This window comes from Bombina bombina, chromosome 6, assembly GCF_027579735.1.
Source record: "Bombina bombina isolate aBomBom1 chromosome 6, aBomBom1.pri, whole genome shotgun sequence".
Classification (NCBI taxonomy): domain Eukaryota; kingdom Metazoa; phylum Chordata; class Amphibia; order Anura; family Bombinatoridae; genus Bombina; species Bombina bombina.
In genome coordinates, this window is record NC_069504.1 from 265,247,138 (window position 1) to 265,267,196 (window position 20,059).

Genomic DNA, 20,059 nt, shown 5'->3' on the forward strand with positions numbered 1-20,059 from the left:
AGGGACAGGGGTTTTACTCAAATCTGTTTGTGGTTCCCAAAAAAGAGGGAACTTTCAGACCAATCCTGGACTTAAAGATCCTAAACAAATTCCTAAGAGTTCCATCGTTCAAGATGGAGACTATTCGGACAATTTTACCTATGATCCAAGAGGGTCAGTACATGACCACTGTAGATTTAAAAGATGCTTACCTGCACATACCGATTCACAAAGATCATTACCGGTACCTAAGGTTTGCCTTCCTAGACAGGCATTACCAGTTTGTGGCTCTTCCATTCGGATTGGCTACAGCGCCAAGAATCTTCACAAAGGTTCTGGGTGCTCTTCTGGCGGTACTAAGACCGCGGGGAATCTCTGTAGCTCCATACCTAGACGACATTCTGATACAAGCTTCAAGCTTTCAAACTGCCAAATCTCATACAGAGTTAGTGCTGGCATTTCTAAGGTCACATGGATGGAAGGTGAACGAAAAGAAAAGTTCACTCGTTCCACTCACAAGAGTTCCCTTCCTGGGGACTCTTATAGATTCTGTAGAAATGAAGATTTACCTGACAGAGGACAGGCTATCAAGACTTCAAAGTGCTTGCCGCACTCTTCATTCCATTCAACACCCGTCAGTGGCTCAATGTATGGAGGTAATCGGCTTAATGGTAGCGGCAATGGACATGGTACCCTTTGCACGCTTACACCTCAGACCACTGCAACTGTGCATGCTAGGTCAGTGGAATGGGGATTACTCAGACTTATCCCCTTCTCTGAATCTGGATCAAGAGACCAGAAATTCTCTTCTATGGTGGCTTTCTCGGCCACACCTGTCCAGGGGGATGCCATTCAGCAGACCAGACTGGACAATTGTAACAACAGACGCCAGCCTTCTAGGTTGGGGTGCCATCTGGAATTCCCTGAAGGCTCAGGGACTATGGAGTCAGGAGGAGAGTCTCCTGCCAATAAACATTCTGGAATTGAGAGCAGTTCTCAATACCCTCCTGGCTTGGCCCCAGTTGACAACTCGGGGGTTCATCAGGTTTCAGTCGGACAACATCACGACTGTAGCTTACATCAACCATCAGGGAGGGACAAGAAGCTCCCTAGCTATGATGGAAGTATCAAAGATAATTCGCTGGGCAGAGTCTCACTCTTGCCACCTGTCAGCAATCCACATCCCGGGAGTGGAGAACTGGGAGGCGGATTTCTTAAGTCGTCAGGCTTTTCATCCGGGGGAGTGGGAACTTCATCCGGAGGTCTTTGCCCAAATACTTCGACGTTGGGGCAAACCAGAGATAGATCTCATGGCGTCTCGACAGAACGCCAAGCTTCCTCGTTACGGGTCCAGATCCAGGGATCCAGGAGCAGTCCTGATAGATGCTCTGACAGCACCTTGGGACTTCAGGATGGCTTACGTGTTTCCACCCTTCCCGTTGCTTCCTCGATTGATAGCCAGAATCAAACAAGAGAGAGCATCAGTGATTCTAATAGCACCTGCGTGGCCACGCAGGACTTGGTATGCAGACCTGGTGGACATGTCATCCTGTCCGCCTTGGTCTCTACCTCTGAAACAGGACCTTCTGATACAGGGTCCCTTCAAACATCAAAATCTAACTTCTCTGAAGTTGACTGCTTGGAAATTGAACGCTTAATTTTATCAAGACGTGGGTTTTCTGAGTCAGTTATTAGTACCTTAATACAGACTAGGAAACCTGTTACCAGAAAGATTTACCATAAGATATGGCGTAAATACCTACATTGGTGTGAATCCAAAGGTTACTCTTGGAGTAAGGTTAGGATTCCTAGGATATTGTCTTTTCTACAAGAAGGTTTAGAAAAGGGTTTATCTGCTAGTTCATTAAAGGGACAGATCTCAGCTCTGTCCATTCTGTTACACAAACGTCTGTCAGAAGTTCCTGACGTCCAGGCTTTTTGTCAGGCTTTGGCCAGGATTAAGCCTGTGTTTAAAACTGTTGCTCCACCATGGAGTTTAAACCTTGTTCTTAATGTTTTACAGGGCGTTCCGTTTGAACCCCTTCATTCCATTGATATAAAGTTGTTATCTTGGAAAGTTCTATTTTTAATGGCTCGAAGAGTCTCTGAATTATCAGCCTTACATTGTGATTCTCCTTATTTGATTTTTCATTCGGATAAGGTAGTCCTGCGTACTAAACCTGGGTTCTTACCTAAGGTAGTTACTAACAGGAATATCAATCAAGAGATTGTTGTTCCTTCTTTATGCCCAAATCCTTCTTCAAAGAAGGAACGTCTACTGCACAACCTGGATGTAGTCCGGGCTCTAAAATTTTACTTGCAGGCAACTAAGGAATTCCGACAAACGTCTTCTCTGTTTGTCATTTACTCTGGGCAGAGGAGAGGTCAAAAAGCTTCCGCTACCTCTCTTTCTTTTTGGCTTCGTAGCATAATTCGTTTAGCTTATGAGACTGCTGGACAGCAGCCCCCTGAAAGAATTACAGCTCATTCTACTAGAGCTGTGGCTTCCACTTGGGCCTTCAAGAATGAGGCCTCTGTTGAACAGATTTGCAAGGCTGCAACTTGGTCTTCGCTTCATACTTTTTCCAAATTTTCCAAATTTGACACCTTTGCTTCATCGGAGGCTATTTTTGGGAGAAAGGTTCTTCAGGCAGTGGTTCCTTCTGTATAAAGAGTCTGCCTATCCCTCCCGTCATCCGTGTACTTTTGCTTTGGTATTGGTATCCCAGAAGTAATGATGACCCGTGGACTGATCACACTTAACAGAAGAAAACATAATTTATGCTTACCTGATAAATTCCTTTCTTCTGTAGTGTGATCAGTCCACGGCCCGCCCTGTTTTTAAGGCAGGTAAATATTTTTTAATTTATACTCCAGTCACCACTTCACCCTTGGCTTTTCCTTTCTCGTTGGTCCTTGGTCGAATGACTGGGAGTGACGTAGAGGGGAGGAGCTATATGCAGCTCTGCTGGGTGAATCCTCTTGCACTTCCTGTAGGGGAGCAGTTAATATCCCAGAAGTAATGATGACCCGTGGACTGATCACACTACAGAAGAAAGGAATTTATCAGGTAAGCATAAATTATGTTTTTAATTATGTTATTTGTGTTGGTTAATTACTTTTTTATTTTGCGATGTGCGGGTTGGCGGTTTAAGTGTTAGTTAAAGGGACAGTCAACCCAAATTTTCAAATATGTTATTTCTATAAAGTTGCTAACGATATTTAGTTTGCACTGTAGCCTAATTCATTACCCTAAATCATTTCTGAGCATTACTACTTACTTGTTTGATCTTTGCAGTTTAAAATGCCCGCCTGCCCCCTCCCCTATTTCGTCATCAAGATGCTAAATTTGTTCAGTCCCCAGCTCTATGTCGGCTACTTCTCGTGAATCCACGCTCCTGGTTTTTTAACGCATGCGCATTGCGCTACTAACACTAGGGGGAAGGAACTAAAAATACTTTCTCAAGTTCCGACACATCTGATATTTCAAACGTACCAGTGTGCTGCCTGTCATCGTAGTCTTTGAACAGTCTCTGGCAGTGTGCAGTCATTGCGTGAGAGCTCATTTATAGAGGTAGCTTACAGATAGGCTGCGTGTACTGTTTATACTGTATACGTATACTAGTAAAGGACATTTGCTTACAATACATAAGTGCTATAAGGCCGGCCACTAACTTCATTATTGTTCAGGTGCACATACATATTGCTGATTTCTGTCCCTCAGTAATACCTGTGCCAAAATAAAAAAACGCTGGTTACAGATGTCAACGGATTTTGAAATAGAATGCATATGCATGAAAAATTTGTAAATCAAATAGTGAAATTACCCCCTTCTCCTGTAAACCTGACACAATGGATTTGTAAAGATAAACAGCAAATTGTAGATTAATATCTTAAAAAAATTTCTAATACCGTATGTATTTACATAAAATGGTTACATTACATACAATCATTCTGAGAATGTACATGTTTAAATATTTTACAGTCACTAAAATCGTTTCTCCCCTTCAAAAAATGCCTTTTATAAAGAAAATATAAAATAAAATTTTAGGACATATAAAATTCCCACCCAGAAAATTTCAGCAAAAAATATTTAAATTTACAAAGAAAGAAAAAAAGGCAATAATTGGCTTTTTGTACAGTATAACAGCATACAAATAACTGTGATGAACCGGCATTTTTAACTTGCTCCTGAAACTCATATAAACATACAATCGAAATCATAGTTACTACATAAGTATTGAAGTAACACAGTTTGAAAATACTGTTTTAAAATACCATCTTATTGCTGTCACAGAAATAAGCCGTTTGCCCAGGCAAACAAGTAAGTAGTAATGCTCAGAAACGATTTAGGGTAATGAATTAGGCTACAGTGCAAACTAAATATCGTTAGCAACTTTATAGAAATAACATATTTGAAAATTTGGGTTGACTGTCCCTTTAATGCTTTGAGCGGGAGGTTAGTTTTTTTTTTGTTATACTTCGTGTGGGCGGTTAGGTTTTTTATTTTGTGCGGGGGTTGCATGTTGTTTTTTTTTTTGTTTTTTTTTAAAGGCTTCATTTGCCTACGCTGTATCCAGGTGGATTCTGAAAATGGCAGGGTGGTAAAAGAATCTACCTGGAAAGAATCTAGACTTTCATGATTTATATAGCACTTGTAATTTTAAACAACTTTCCTATTTACTTTTATCATCAAACTGCTTTGTTCTCTTGTTATTCTTAGTTGCAAGGTAAACCTAGGTAGGGTCATATGCTAATTTCTAAGTCCTTGATGGACGCATCTTATCTCATAGCATTTGACAGTTTTTCACAGCTAGAGTGCGGAAGTTCATGTATGCCATATAGATAACATTGTGCTCATGCCATGGAGTTACTTATGAGTCAACGCTGATTGGCTAAAATGCAAGTCTGACAAAAGAACTGAAATATGTGGGCAGTGGCAGAAGCTTAGATACAAGGTAATCACAGAGGTAAAAAGTATATTAATATAACAGTGTTGGTTATTAAAAACTGGGAAATGGGTAATACAGGGATTATCTATCTTTTTTAATACAAATTCTGTAGTAGACTGTCCCTTTAATATGAATAACACTTTTCATGTGTAGTAACTTGTTATTTCAAGTCAAGGGGAAAATGGAAATTTGAATGTATTCCTACAAAAAAGGCACTAGTAATTTAGAGCTACTGGTGTGGATATGCAAGAATTTTAGGATGAAATCCTTTGTAAGGAGCCAAAATTGAGTTTAGTGTACAATTACTGTAGCTGTTTTTCAATAGCCAAACTCCTTCTACTGCGTGCCTTATTTGAAGGAGCCACTCTAGACTTTTTACTGGAATAGACACAGCAGGTCATTGCCATTTTGTTAGCAAAACTATCAGTGTTTTGCAGTTTTTAAACCGATTACCTCTGCTGAGACCAGTTAGGGGCAGAAATGTTTCAGGGTTAGGCTTGTGAAGTCTGTTGTGTACACTTCTAATTCTCAACATTGTAAAAGTCACAATTCAATGAAAAAGGATCAAAATAAATAATAAAATTATATTGCTAAATGTTTAAATTACAAAGTCATATTGTTTCAGGTATATCAATCCTTTGTTACTGTTAATTACCTGTGCTTTGGGAGTCTCCACACATTTTTTAATTTTGATCTGTTAAATGTTCTTCTAGTATAAATTAAATATGTTTATATGCGTTTCCTACAGCTGTATAATCTACCCATTTCATTTAACTTATAATTTCACCAATACGCTTGTTTCCCAGTTTAAACAAAACTTTCATAACTGTCATAAACCAGACGGACATTCCATGATATTCATGCAATTTCCACTTATTGCTTTGTTCTCTTTGTCATAACCATTAGTTTTTTCCCTCAGTTTCAATATTAGAAAGTTTAGTTTGCTATTGACACTTTAGTCATTGAATAGCATCAGAGTAATGACTCATCAGGAAACAATGAACTCAGCATTATTCACCATAACATGCAATGGAACAGCTTAACTGGCCGCATAACTCTTACAAAGTATCTGGTCTCTTCTTTACTTAGACCCAAGTTTAATTATGAGATAAGGAAAACAGATGTTTATAATGAATGAATTGTTTAATAAATATATTCTCCTATCTGTTTCACTCTGTTTCTTTAGACAGATAACATGTCCTATATTGTACATTTTTAAAATGTTATAATATATGTTCCTAATGCAGGCTTTTACAGATCAAGATGTTAGTCTCTTTCTGTATAGCGTAGTGTTGATAATTTGTCCTATTTCATATCCTCTATGATGTTGATATTTATTTCAGTATATAATTCTTTTAGTGCATACTACTAGTGCAAATCATTGAGTTAATGAAAAATATCCTGAATATAGGGAAATATGTAATTTTGGGAGTATTTTGGCTTTCCTGTGTATCTAAAGTGCCCCTATAAGTTTGTTTTAGAAACAACTTATAATAATGTCACATCATGCACCTTGTTTGCAATATAGATTATTTACTATAAACTTGATATTAGCAAATATTTTACCTTTCATTCTTAATTCAGTTTTTTAATCTTTCATTGATCCAGTTTCAGAGTTCTTTCACATTTTTTACGTTTAACTTGGGTTTAATCAAAGGGTAATATGTCACTCATTTGAAAGAGGAATCTGTTTCATTCCAGTGAGGGATCTTCTGTCTCTTGCAAGGGCTCTTTTATTGCCTATCGTTAGACATGTTTGTCCCAAGCATTCTTACATTCTCGTGGGGATGGGGTGAGGGTATTTAATGCCTCTTGCATCCTATGTGATAATGTGAATACCCTTCACTGTGATGTAATAAAATATTAACCAAAAAAAAAGCACTAAAACAGTTTTAGCATCTCAGATGAATAGCATTATTTGTTTGTTTGTTTACAGTTGCAGAATAAATATTTACAATTTTACAATCTCAGATGAATATATCATTTTTGGCAGTTGCAAAAACTAAGGTGACAAAATCATTAAAAGAGAAAAAAAAAAGAACACAACTCTTCAAAATATCTAAACAGGAAACACATACATAAGCAGCAAAAAAAAACTTTTCTGTGCGTGTGTGTATATATATGTATGTATGTGTATGTATGTATGTGTATATATATATATATATATATATATATATATATATTCATTCATATTCTGCTATACAAAGCACATACATAATTTAAAATAAATGGATTTAATGATAATGTGTGCAATTTACATTGAACATTGTTAATATTAGCTAATTTTAGCTTAATATTGGCTGAAATTTCAACCAGGTGGCCATTACAATCAGCCAGGCAGTGCACCCACTAAAAGGTCCTGGGATAACAGGGTTAATAGTTACTAGCCCAGAGGGGAGAAGTTACCAGTGCACTGAACGTTGGTAGGAAAAAGTCAAATTTTTACTTGTCTGCTGCAATTTATTACTCATCTGGGACTAGTGAAGTAGTGGAAAATTCAATGCCTGGTAAAATCATCAGCCAGAAACTTATGTAAAGCCAGAGTTTATCTTTCCAGTCAAATGTTTTAAAAGCATTCAAGTAATATATTGCTCTTCTATTCTGTTGTTACGTTATCTGTTTTGGGGTTTAATTTCAGGTTTTACATTCTTTTTAAAGTACCAATAAATACAGTAGATTTGCATAATCAACAAATGTATGACAAAAAGACAATGCAATATCACTTATTATTATTATCAGTTATTTGTAGAGCGCCAACAGGTTCTGCAGCGCTAAAGACATGGGTCTAATATGCAAGGTGACAGTTATCGGAGGCAAAGGGATAGACTGTTGTAAATCATCTCTCATGAGGGTGATCGATCTATAGAGCAGCTAGGCTTGAAGGCTTACATGCTAAGGGGTCGATTTATCAAGCTACGGCGGACAGGGGCGGCCCCTTTTCGCCACAGCTTGCCTCTGGCGGACAGAATTCCTTTGGCGGAATTCAGCATTGCACAAGAGCGTTATTTTGTGCTCTTGTACAATGCCGCCCCCTGCCTGCGTACAGCCAATCACGCACAGGCAGGAGATGTCAATCTCCCCAGTCGGACGAGACTGGGGATATTTGAAATTCTCCACCTAAGAACAGTTAGGGAAGCAGTGGTCTGATGATCACTGATTGGTAAATATGTACTGCAGGTTAATAAATCGACCCCAAAGTCTGAACTTTAAATAAGAATTAGATTCTTTTCTGACAAATTTCAGTTATGTCTATTTCCACTCCTTCTGTTTCATGTGACAGCAATCAGCCAATGACAAATGCATATATGTATATTCTGTGAATTCTTGTACATGCTCAGTAGGAGCTGGGGACTCAAAAAGTGTAAATATAAAAACACTGTGCACATTTTGTTAATGGAAGTAAATTGGAAAGTTGTTTAAAATTGCATTCTCTTTGTGGGAAATTAGGCTCTCCAATACATATTTGGTGGGAATGCCCCAAGATTAAAAACCTTTGGAGATTGGTCTTCAATCTACTTTATCATCTCAATATCAGCTTACCTATGAGTCCTTCTCTTGGACTTTTCCATCATGGAGCAGCCGGACTTCCAATTACTGATAGGTCTCTTCTGACCTACATATTAATAGCCACAAAGCTGGCAATAGCAAGAGATTAGAAACCGAAGTCCGCTCCCTCCTTTTCTAAAATTGTAGATATAGTTGAGTTTATTAGAGACATGGAATTATACACGTCCAAACACACTGGTAATTTGGAGCTTTATCATAATATCTGGCGAGTCTGGGACCTCGACAGGAAACCATCCAATTAGACGTGGAAGTACGTATCCCTCACTAGTTTCACAATAGTAGCTACTTTCGGGGTACCCCCGTCTGGTTAGTACCAGTTAATCAGGCCACTTGAAACTTAAGATTTCCTTTCCCTCCCTTTCTTTCCCCTCCCCCCCCCCCCCACCCCCTTTTTTTTTTTTTTTTCCTCCTCAAAGGATGTTGGAATATATAAGGAGATAGCGATTGATAGTAGATTAGGCAATATGTCATGTTTTGCTGGTTTGTCCACACTAGGCACCACCACAATATATTATTAACTTGCAATTGATTTAGTTATCTTTTTTATGGCTATCACAGCTATAAGATTAACTTTGCCTTTATCAGTTGGTCCATAAAGGACTGGTATATTAGTCATTGGTTAATAAGCTCTATTTGATTATTTTATTAAAATTGATTTAGTTATCTTTTTTATGGCTATCACAGCTATAAGATTAACTTTGCCTGTATCAGTTGGTCCATAAAGGACTGGTATATTAGTCATTGGTTAATAAGCTCTATTTGATTATTTTATTAAAATTGATTTAGTTATCTTTTTTATGGCTATCACAGCTATAAGATTAACTTTGCCTGTATCAGTTGGTCCATAAAGGGCTGGTATATTAGTCATTGGTTAATAAGCTCTATTTGATTATTTTATTAAAATATGAGTTCCTAAATGTATATGACCTTATAATACTTCATGTTCCTATTGTGCAATATATGACTGACGGATTATATATTCTTATATCTTTGTCACTTGTGTCATAACGACAGTTGTATTTGTATTGTATTGGTCTTTTTTTTTCCTATGCTATTATTGTATGTATTTTATGGTTCTCAATAAAAGATTATTTAATTTAAAAAAATAAATTAAAAAAAATTGCATTCTCTATCTAAATCATGAAAGTTTAATTTTGACTTGAGTGTCCCTTTATTGTTTGATTAGGAGCTTAAACTTTGACATTCACTTGAGTTTTTGTTCTTTGTGTGTGTGCGTGCATGTGCATATGTACTGTATAAGTAAAATGACTCCTGGCAAGCTTGTCTATAGCTACTAGCTTTTCCATTTATCTACTTTATATAATATATTTAATCAATTATTCCCTTCTGTTTCATTGTCTTCCCAATTGTGATTTTTGCACCTGTTATGATGAACACATTTTCAATTGATGTTTTACCCTGGGGCCAAGTAAGGTCTGCTTACACCCCTGGCCCTGACAAATAAGTAACTGTATAATAACGTCATCACACATCATCAACACAGTATTATATAAAGTAACTAGGCATAACCAATATCCTTTTAATTTTGTAGTATATTACATAGTGGATATCAATTTTTTTTAATAGTTTTTTTTTTTTTTTGTAGGTTGGATGATGTTATATTAAATCCTTTAGCTGATGGGTCTGAAAGAACATCTCTGTCTTCAGGAGAAGGAGGAAGACTTCCAACTCCAAAACTGAGAACATATGGGTTAGCCCATAGGACTCATCACGATCTTACCACTCCAGCCACAGGTAAGAAAAGCACATGGCATACATCCAAGTTTATTTCACCAAACATACACACTTTGTTTTTATATTTTATTTAATCAAAATAGGCTCTCTAAGATAAAGTCACTTTTATGTCAGAGTAGGTAAAAGATATTTGTTCTGAGAAAAATAAAAAAAGTAAAGCACCTATCATGGGCTGAGAAAGTATTACATGATTTTCAGCCTTGTACGCCGGCTGTCATTTGCGCATTATTGGTATAAATAACGGAGAGACCCATGTTTTTAGAGCATTTTAACGCACTTCCTGCATGTGCTTCATGCACCCACTTTCAAATTCCATGCCTACTCAGAGAGATGGTGATGATGCTTATGTCAGCAATGTTTGGCTTTCTGAGCATGTGTGCTGTTTAAATGCAGGTGCGCCCCTGAAATAGTAATACATTTTGCTAGAAGCATTTTTGCAAATAGAGGTATATTTAAAAAAAAATACAAAATGCTTCTATTCAAAATTGACCCAATGTGACATATATACATATGTCATGTGGTATGAAGCTCATCTTAGCACATAACGTATATATAGGTTGGAGTTGCAGGCCAAGAGCTGGAGTTCTTGAGTTCCAGGCATCTGTCCGCACGATCGGTGCTCTGGTTTTATATGAAGGCAGGTGTCAGATCGTTACAGACTGTTTGTCACTGTCTGTAACGATCATCTGCTGGTGCCAGCGTGAGGTGTGGGAGGGAAAGTGGGTGGGCGGAATAGCGGCAGAGGGAGGGAGTGGGATGGGCCCTACACTGCAGAAAAAATATTAAGAGAGAGGGAGGGATGGGGAGATGCTCTACAGGAAAAAAGGTTGAATGGGGGGCCCTAACTAATGATCACTACACTACAGAAAATAAATATGTATATATTAGGTACTGCTAGACAGCTGCCAGTACCAAAGACGGCTGCCATTAGTGGGAGGGGAAGGGTTACTGCAGGAAAAATAATAATAATAATAATAATAAAAAAAAAAAACTAAACTGCATACTGGCAGACAGTCTGCCAGTAACTAAGATGGTGGTGATCAGTGGGGGTGAGGGAGGGAACAGAGCTGTTTAGAAGGGAATTGGTAGGGATCATGGGGATGGAAGGTGTCATGTGGGAGGGTTATCCCTACACTACAGCTAAAATTAACCTTACAAGCTAACTGATTAACCCCTTCACTGCCCGGGAATAATATAAATGTGATGCGCAGCTGCAATTAGTGGCATTCTTATTACCAAAAACCAATGGCATGAGATGAGAAGAGTTCATAGGAGTCTGTAACATGGGATATATTTCCTGCCACCAGGAGGAGGTCAAGAACCCTCGCAAGAGCTTTAATCCCTCCCACCTCCTCTCCCCACCCAGTTTGTTCTTGGCCTCTGAGGAGAGAGGTTGAGCATGTGTGCTCTGCAAGCAAGATCTTATTATTTTCTATTTAATTATTTATTGGGAGCTCAGACCTTACTTGAGACCCAGTACCCCTCTTCCATCTTGAAATACCTCAATTTTTGCATGCCAGTACTTTCATGGATAAATCTCTTAGCCTTTACCTATGTGTTTAAAACCAAAAATTATGGAATTCCGAGTTAAAATTCCTCTTTTTCCTTATTACCCCTTAGCAGCCCGCAGTATGTTCTAGTCCTGGGTCTCTTTAAGAAAACCACTTTTTGCCTTTAGTGGTTCAGGGTTGGGGATACAAGGGGGATCGGGGGGGGGGGGAGTTTTTTCAATATAATTTTGTATGGTGTGTTTTTTCTGACAGGCCTTTGCCTGGAAATCATTTTGGACCTAGGCCCTTAACCCCCCTCCCAAAACCTCTGCCCCCCCCCTTGGAATCCTGTCAGCATGACACCTGGCAGACAATCAGTGCCCATGTCTGTTTTTGTGGCCCAGAGAGATATAAACTGACTTTTCTCCAGAATTTAAATCCAATCTTTAAAAGACTATGGCAGACATTTTAGTGGCTTTTCCCAAACCAACTAAGCCTAAGCGAAAATCAGGAGATTTACCTCACACTACCTGTAATACATAGGGTCCTATCCTCCAGGCTCAGTTACCACCCACCTTACAAAACTCTGGCTGAGTCTCTGTCTGAGTGTGATGTCTCCTCTGAGGTCCTTGATCCTATACTTGACCTTGATTCCATGTTAGATTTAGAGTGGACAATATCCGCTTCCTACTTCATGAAGTTTTGAATACCTTGCAACTATCAGAACCGTATCCATAGGATTCCAAACCTGTAAATAAATGTAATCAAGTTTTTAAATCTCCCCATAAAGTGCCTAAAGGCTTTTGAAGCACCAGACTTGGTAACAGACTAAATAGCGAAAGAATGGAAGAAACCAGGCATTCCTTTTGCACCTATCCACTTTTAGAGAAGAATTTATCAGCCTGGGGAGTAGTTTCTATGGTTGATGAAGCAATCACCATCTTAGCTAGACACACTACTATGCCTATGGAGGATAGTTTTTCATTTAGGAAACCATTGGATCACAAATCTGAGTCCTTTCTTAGAAAATTATTTTCCCAATCGACTCTTCAGCTTAGACCTGTAGTTGCAATCACTTGTGTGGCCGCTGGTCCTCCTGGTGTGTTCTCAGATGGTTTCTAATTAATCTTCTGTAAATATTACCAACTGCATTAAAGTCCTTGAAATGGCTGTGGATGTCAGAAATATGTCCATTGTTGTTGTTTTTTAAGGAGAATTTTATGGCTTAAATCTTGGTCAGTTGACATGGTTTCTAAGAATAGGCTATTATCAGTCCCTTTTGAAGGGAAGATGCTTTTTGGATCAGAAATCGATTCTGTTATCAAAACTGTCTCTGGGGAAAAGGGGACTTTTCTTCCTCAGGACAAGAAATCTAAGGAAAGGTACAAAATAATATTTGTTTTCCCCTTTTGCACCAGTAGAGATCAAAAGTCTTCTTGGTCTAAAAACAAGCATACCAAAAGCCCAACCGAAATCAAAAACCTGCATAAACATCAGACCTCTATGGGATAGGTTTCATATAACTCATGTTCCATAGGATCCTGTAAAGACGGCTGCCTTTGTTCAATGTATTCAAGACTTAGAGGATATGGGAGTGATCCAACCTGTTCCAATATCTCAACAGAGTCAGGATTTGTACTCCAACTTCTTCATTGTCACAAAGAAGAAAGGCACTTATCGTCCTATTCTGGGTGTAAAAACTCTGAAGAAATTTGTTACCATTTTGTGGCCCTCCCCTTTGGTCTGGTCACCACCCCTTCACATCTTCACAAAGGTTTAAGGGGCCTCTCTTAGCAGTAATCAGGGAATCTCTGTGGCTCCTTATTTGGACAATATCTTGGCGCAAAGCGCTGTCTCTTACTCTGGCTACTGCTCATTCCCACAGAATGGTATCTTTCTGTAAGGAACATGGATGGGAAATAAATGTCCCCAAAAGTTCATTATCTCCAGCCACAGGGGTAGTTTTTCTGTGTGTGATAAACAACTTGGTTCAAATTGACTTATTTTTCACAGAACTTCACAAAACCAAACTTCATTCTCTATCTGTAGCACAATGTATGGAAGTAATGGGTCTTATGGTAGCAGCATCAGACACGTGGTACTTTTCTCCAACATAGGTGTGTCCGGTCCACGGCGTCATCCTTACTTGTGGGATATTCTCTTCCCCAACAGGAAATGGCAAAGAGCCCAGCAAAGCTGGTCACATGATCCCTCCTAGGCTCCGCCTTCCCCAGTCATTCTCTTTGCCGTTGTACAGGCAACATCTCCACGGAGATGGCTTAGAGTATTTTAGTGTTTAACTGTAGTTTTTATTATTCAATCAAGAGTTTGTTATTTTAAAATAGTGCTGGTATGTACTATTTACTCTGAAACAGAAAAGAGATGAAGATTTCTGTTTGTAAGAGGAAAATGATTTTAGCAACCGTTACTAAAATCGATGGCTGTTCCACACAGGACTGTTGAGAGGAATTAACTTCAGTTGGGGGAACAGTGAGCAGACTTTTGCTGCTTGAGGTATGACACATTCTAACAAGACGATGTAATGCTGGAAGCTGTCATTTTCCCTATGGGATCCGGTAAGCCATTTTATTACAGACAGTAAATAAGGGCTTCACAAGGGCTTTTTAAGACTGTAGACATTTTCTGGGCTAAATCGATTTATATATAAACATATTTTATACTCCATAGCCTTGAGGAATTATTTTAATCTTGGGAATTTTGTAAAATAACCGGCAGGCACTGTATTGGACACCTTATTCTCTAGGGGCTTTCCCTAATCATAGGCAGAGTCTCATTTTCGCGCCTGTATTGCGCACTTGTTTTTGAGAAGCATGACATGCAGATGCATGTGTGAGGAGCTCTGATACATAGAAAAGACTTTCTGAAGGCATCATTTGGTATCGTATTCCCCTTTGGGCTTGGTTGGGTCTCAGCAAAGCAGATACCAGGGACTGTAAAGGGGTTAAATATAAAAACGGCTCCGGTTCCGTTATTTTAAGGGTTAAAGCTTCCAATTTTGGTGAATTTTGAACAATTCCTTCATACTTTTTCGCAATTGCAGTAATAAAGTGTGTTCAGTTTAAAATTTAAAGTGACAGTAACGATTTTATTTTAAAACGTTTTTTGTACTTTGTTGTCAAGTTTATGCCTGTTTAACATGTCTGAACTGCCAGATAGACTGTGTTCTGAATGTGGGGAAGCCAAGGTCCCTTCTCATTTAAATAGATGTGATTTATGTGACACAAAATTTAGAGAAAATGATGCCCAAGATGATTCCTCAAGTGAGGGGAGTAAGCATGGTACTGCATCATCCCCTCCTTCGTCTACACCAGTCTTGCCCACACAAGAGGCCCCTAGTACATCTAGCGCGCCAATACTCCTTACTATGCAACAATTAACGGCTGTAATGGATAATTCTATCAAAAACATTTTAGCCAAAATGCCCACTTATCAGCGAAAGCGCAACTGCTCTGTTTTAGAAAATACTGAAGAGCATGAGGACGCTGATGATATTGTTTCTGAAGGGCCCCTACACCAGTCTGAGGGGGCCAGGGAGGTTTTGTCTGAGGGAGAAATTTCAGATTCAGGGAAAATTTCTCAACAAGCTGAACCTGATGTGATTACATTTAAATTTAAGTTGGAACATCTCCGCGCTCTGCTTAAGGAGGTGTTATCCACTCTGGATGATTGTGAGAATTTGGTCATCCCAGAGAAACTATGTAAAATGGACAAGTTCCTAGAGGTCCCGGGGCCCCCCGAAGCTTTTCCTATACCCAAGCGGGTGGCGGACATTGTAAATAAAGAATGGGAAAGGCCCGGTATACCTTTCGTCCCTCCCCCCATATTTAAAAAATTGTTTCCTATGGTCGACCCCAGAAAGGACTTATGGCAGACAGTCCCCAAGGTCGAGGGGGCGGTTTCTACTCTAAACAAACGCACCACTATACCCATAGAAGATAGTTGTGCTTTCAAAGATCCTATGGATAAAAAATTAGAAGGTTTGCTTAAAAAGATGTTTGTTCAGCAAGGTTACCTTCTACAACCAATTTCATGCATTGTCCCTGTCACTACAGCCGCGTGTTTCTGGTTCGATGAGCTAGAAAAGGCGATCACTAGTAATTCTCCTTCTTATGAGGAGATTATGGACAGAATCCGTGCTCTCAAATTGGCTAATTCTTTCACCCTAGACGCCACTTTGCAATTGGCTAGGTTAGCGGCGAAAAATTCTGGGTTTGCTATTGTGGCGCGCAGAGCGCTTTGGTTAAAATCTTGGTCAGCGGATGCGTCTTCCAAGAACAAATTGCTTAACATTCCTTTCAAGGGGAAAACGCTGTTTGGCTCTGACTTGAAAGAGATTATCTCTGATATCACTGGGGGCAAGGGCCACGCCCTTCCTCAGGATAGGTCTTTCAAGGCCAAAAATAAACCTAATTTTCGTCCCTTTCGTAGAAACGGACCAGCCCCAAGTGCTACGTCCTCTAAGCTAGAGGGTAATACTTCTCAAGCCAAGCCAGCCTGGAGACCAATGCAAGGCTGGAACAAGGGAAAGCAGGCCAAGAAACCTGCCACTGCTACCAAGACAGCATGAGATGTTGGCCCCCGATCCGGGACCGGATCTGGTGGGGGGCAGACTCTCTCTCTTCGCTCAGGCTTGGGCAAGAGATGTTCTGGATCCTTGGGCGCTAGAAATAGTCTCCCAAGGTTATCTTCTGGAATTCAAAGGGCTTCCCCCAAGGGGGAGGTTCCACAGGTCTCAATTGTCTTCAGACCACATAAAAAAACAGGCATTCTTACATTGTGTAGAAGACCTGTTAAAAATGGGAGTGATTCATCCTGTTCCATTAGGAGAACAAGGGATGGGGTTCTACTCCAATCTGTTCGTAGTTCCCAAAAAAGAGGGAACGTTCAGACCAATCTTAGATCTCAAGATCCTAAACAAGTTTCTCAAGGTTCCATCGTTCAAAATGGAAACCATTCGAACAATTCTTCCTTCCATCCAGGAAGGTCAATTCATGACCACGGTGGATTTAAAGGATGCGTATCTACATATTCCTATCCACAAGGAACATCATCGGTTCCTAAGGTTCGCATTCCTGGACAAGCATTACCAGTTCGTGGCACTTCCGTTCGGATTAGCCACTGCTCCAAGGATTTTCACAAAGGTACTAGGGTCCCTTCTAGCGGTGCTAAGACCAAGGGGCATTGCAGTAGTACCTTACTTGGACGACATTCTGATTCAAGCGTCGTCCCTTCCTCTAGCAAAGGCTCACACGGACATTGTCCTGGCCTTTCTCAGATCTCACGGATGGAAAGTGAACGTAGAAAAGAGTTCTCTATCTCCGTCAACGAGGGTTCCCTTCTTGGGAACAATAATAGACTCCTTAGAAATGAGGATTTTTCTGACAGAGGCCAGAAAAACAAAACTTCTAAACTCTTGTCAAATACTTCATTCCGTTCCTCTTCCTTCCATAGCGCAGTGCATGGAAGTAATAGGTTTGATGGTAGCGGCAATGGACATAGTTCCTTTTGCGCGCATTCATCTAAGACCATTACAACTGTGCATGCTCAGTCAGTGGAATGGGGACTATACAGACTTGTCTCCGACGATACAAGTAAATCAGAGGACCAGAGATTCACTCCATTGGTGGCTGTCCCTGGACAACCTGTCACAGGGGATGAGCTTCCGCAGACCAGAGTGGGTCATTGTCACGACCGACGCCAGTCTGATGGGCTGGGGCGCAGTCTGGGGACCCCTGAAAGCTCAGGGTCTTCGGTCTCGGGAAGAATCTCTTCTACCGATAAATATTCTGGAACTGAGAGCGATACTCAATGCTCTCAAGGCTTGACCTCAGCTAGCAAAGGCCAAGTTCATACGGTTTCAATCAGACAACATGACGACTGTTGCGTACATCAACCATCAGGGGGGAACAAGGAGTTCCCTGGCGATGGAAGAAGTGACCAAAATCATTCAATGGGCGGAGACTCACTCCTGCCACTTGTCTGCAATCCACATCCCAGGAGTGGAAAATTGGGAAGCGGATTTTCTGAGTCGTCAGACATTACATCCGGGGGAGTGGGAACTCCATCCGGAAATCTTTGCCCACATTACTCAACTGTGGGGCATTCCAGACATGGATCTGATGGCCTCTCGTCAGAACTTCAAGGTTCCTTGCTACGGGTCCAGATCCAGGGATCCCAAGGCGACTCTAGTAGATGCACTAGTAGCACCTTGGACCTTCAAACTAGCTTATGTATTCCCGCCGTTTCCTCTCATCCCCAGGCTGGTAGCCAGGATCAATCAGGAGAGGGCATCGGTGATCTTGATAGCTCCTGCGTGGCCACGCAGGACTTGGTATGCAGACCTGGTGAATATGTCATCGGCTCCACCATGGAAGCTACCTTTGAGACGAGACCTTCTTGTTCAAGGTCCGTTCGAACATCCGAATCTGGTCTCACTCCAACTGACTGTTTGGAGATTGAACGCTTGATCTTATCAAAGCGAGGGTTCTCAGATTCTGTTATTGATACTCTTGTTCAGGCCAGGAAGCCTGTAACTAGAAAAATTTACCACAAAATATGGAAAAAATATATCTGTTGGTGTGAATCTAAAGGATTCCCTTGGGACAAGGTAAAAATTCCTAAGATTCTATCCTTTCTTCAAGAAGGATTGGAGAAAGGATTATCTGCAAGTTCCTTGAAGGGACAGATTTCTGCCTTGTCTGTGTTACTTCACAAAAAGCTGGCAGCTGTGCCAGATGTTCAAGCCTTTGTTCAGGCTCTGGTTAGAATCAAGCCTGTTTACAAACCTTTGACTCCTCCTTGGAGTCTCAATTTAGTTCTTTCAGTTCTTCAGGGGGTTCCGTTTGAACCCTTACATTCCGTTGATATTAAGTTATTATCTTGGAAAGTTTTGTTTTTGGTTGCAATTTCTTCTGCTAGAAGAGTTTCAGAATTATCTGCTCTGCAGTGTTCTCCTCCTTATCTGGTGTTCCATGCAGATAAGGTGGTTTTACGTACTAAACCTGGTTTTCTTCCGAAAGTTGTTTCTAACAAAAACATTAACCAGGAGATAGTCGTGCCTTCTTTGTGTCCGAATCCAGTTTCAAAGAAGGAACGTTTGTTGCACAATTTGGATGTTGTTCGCGCTCTAAAATTCTATTTAGATGCTACAAAGGATTTTAGACAAACATCTTCCTTGTTTGTTGTTTATTCTGGTAAAAGGAGAGGTCAAAAAGCAACTTCTACCTCTCTCTCTCTTTTTGGATTAAAAGCATCATCAGATTGGCTTATGAGACTGCCGGACGGCAGCCTCCTGAAAGAATCACAGCTCATTCCACTAGGGCTGTGGCTTCCACATGGGCCTTCAAGAACGAGGCTTCTGTTGATCAGATATGTAAGGCAGCGACTTGGTCTTCACTGCACACTTTTACCAAATTTTACAAGTTTGATACTTTTGCTTCTTCTGAGGCTATTTTTGGGAGAAAGGTTTTGCAAGCCGTGGTGCCTTCCATTTAGGTGACCTGATTTGCTCCCTCCCTTCATCCGTGTCCTAAAGCTTTGGTATTGGTTCCCACAAGTAAGGATGACGCCGTGGACCGGACACACCTATGTTGGAGAAAACAGAATTTATGTTTACCTGATAAATTACTTTCTCCAACGGTGTGTCCGGTCCACGGCCCGCCCTGGTTTTTTAATCAGGTCTGATAATTTATTTTCTTTAACTACAGTCACCACGGTATCATATGATTTCTCCTATGCAAATATTCCTCCTTTACGTCGGTCGAATGACTGGGGAAGGCGGAGCCTAGGAGGGATCATGTGACCAGCTTTGCTGGGCTCTTTGCCATTTCCTGTTGGGGAAGAGAATATCCCACAAGTAAGGATGACGCCGTGGACCGGACACACCGTTGGAGAAAGTAATTTATCAGGTAAACATAAATTCTGTTTTTTCCTGCTTTAATCTTCGTCCTCTCTAGTTGTCCATGCTTCAACAGTGGTCAAAGGATTATTTCCATCTTGAACAACACATAGATCGCAATTCTTTAGTCAAACAATCTTCCTCATGGTGGAGGGAAAGTCCCTTTTTGACTCGTGGAGCTTCTTTTCTTCAACATATCTGGACTGTAGACACAATGGATGCAAGTCTGATGGGTTGGGGCTCTGTTTGGGAGTCTCAAAGGACGCAGGGTGCATGGTCCTCTCTGCAGGTGAGTTTACCTATAAACATCCTAGAACTTCATGAGATTCTTTGGGCTCTTCAGTTTTGGCCCCTTCTCAAACAGTAAAAATTAATTTGATTCCAGTCAGACAACGTCA

The 20,059-nt window shown here is 40.3% G+C and overlaps 1 protein-coding gene across 2 annotated transcripts in view; it reads left to right on the forward strand.

Annotated features, from left to right (window-relative positions):
• Positions 1-20,059, forward strand: part of MDM1 (Mdm1 nuclear protein) — a 245,355-nt gene that overhangs the window by 102,452 nt on the left and 122,844 nt on the right. For both annotated transcript variants that reach the window (XM_053716829.1, XM_053716830.1), the window contains one exon: positions 10,105-10,253. In XM_053716829.1, coding sequence (XP_053572804.1) covers positions 10,105-10,253 — 149 coding nt within the window. The remainder of the gene's footprint in view (positions 1-10,104; positions 10,254-20,059) is intronic.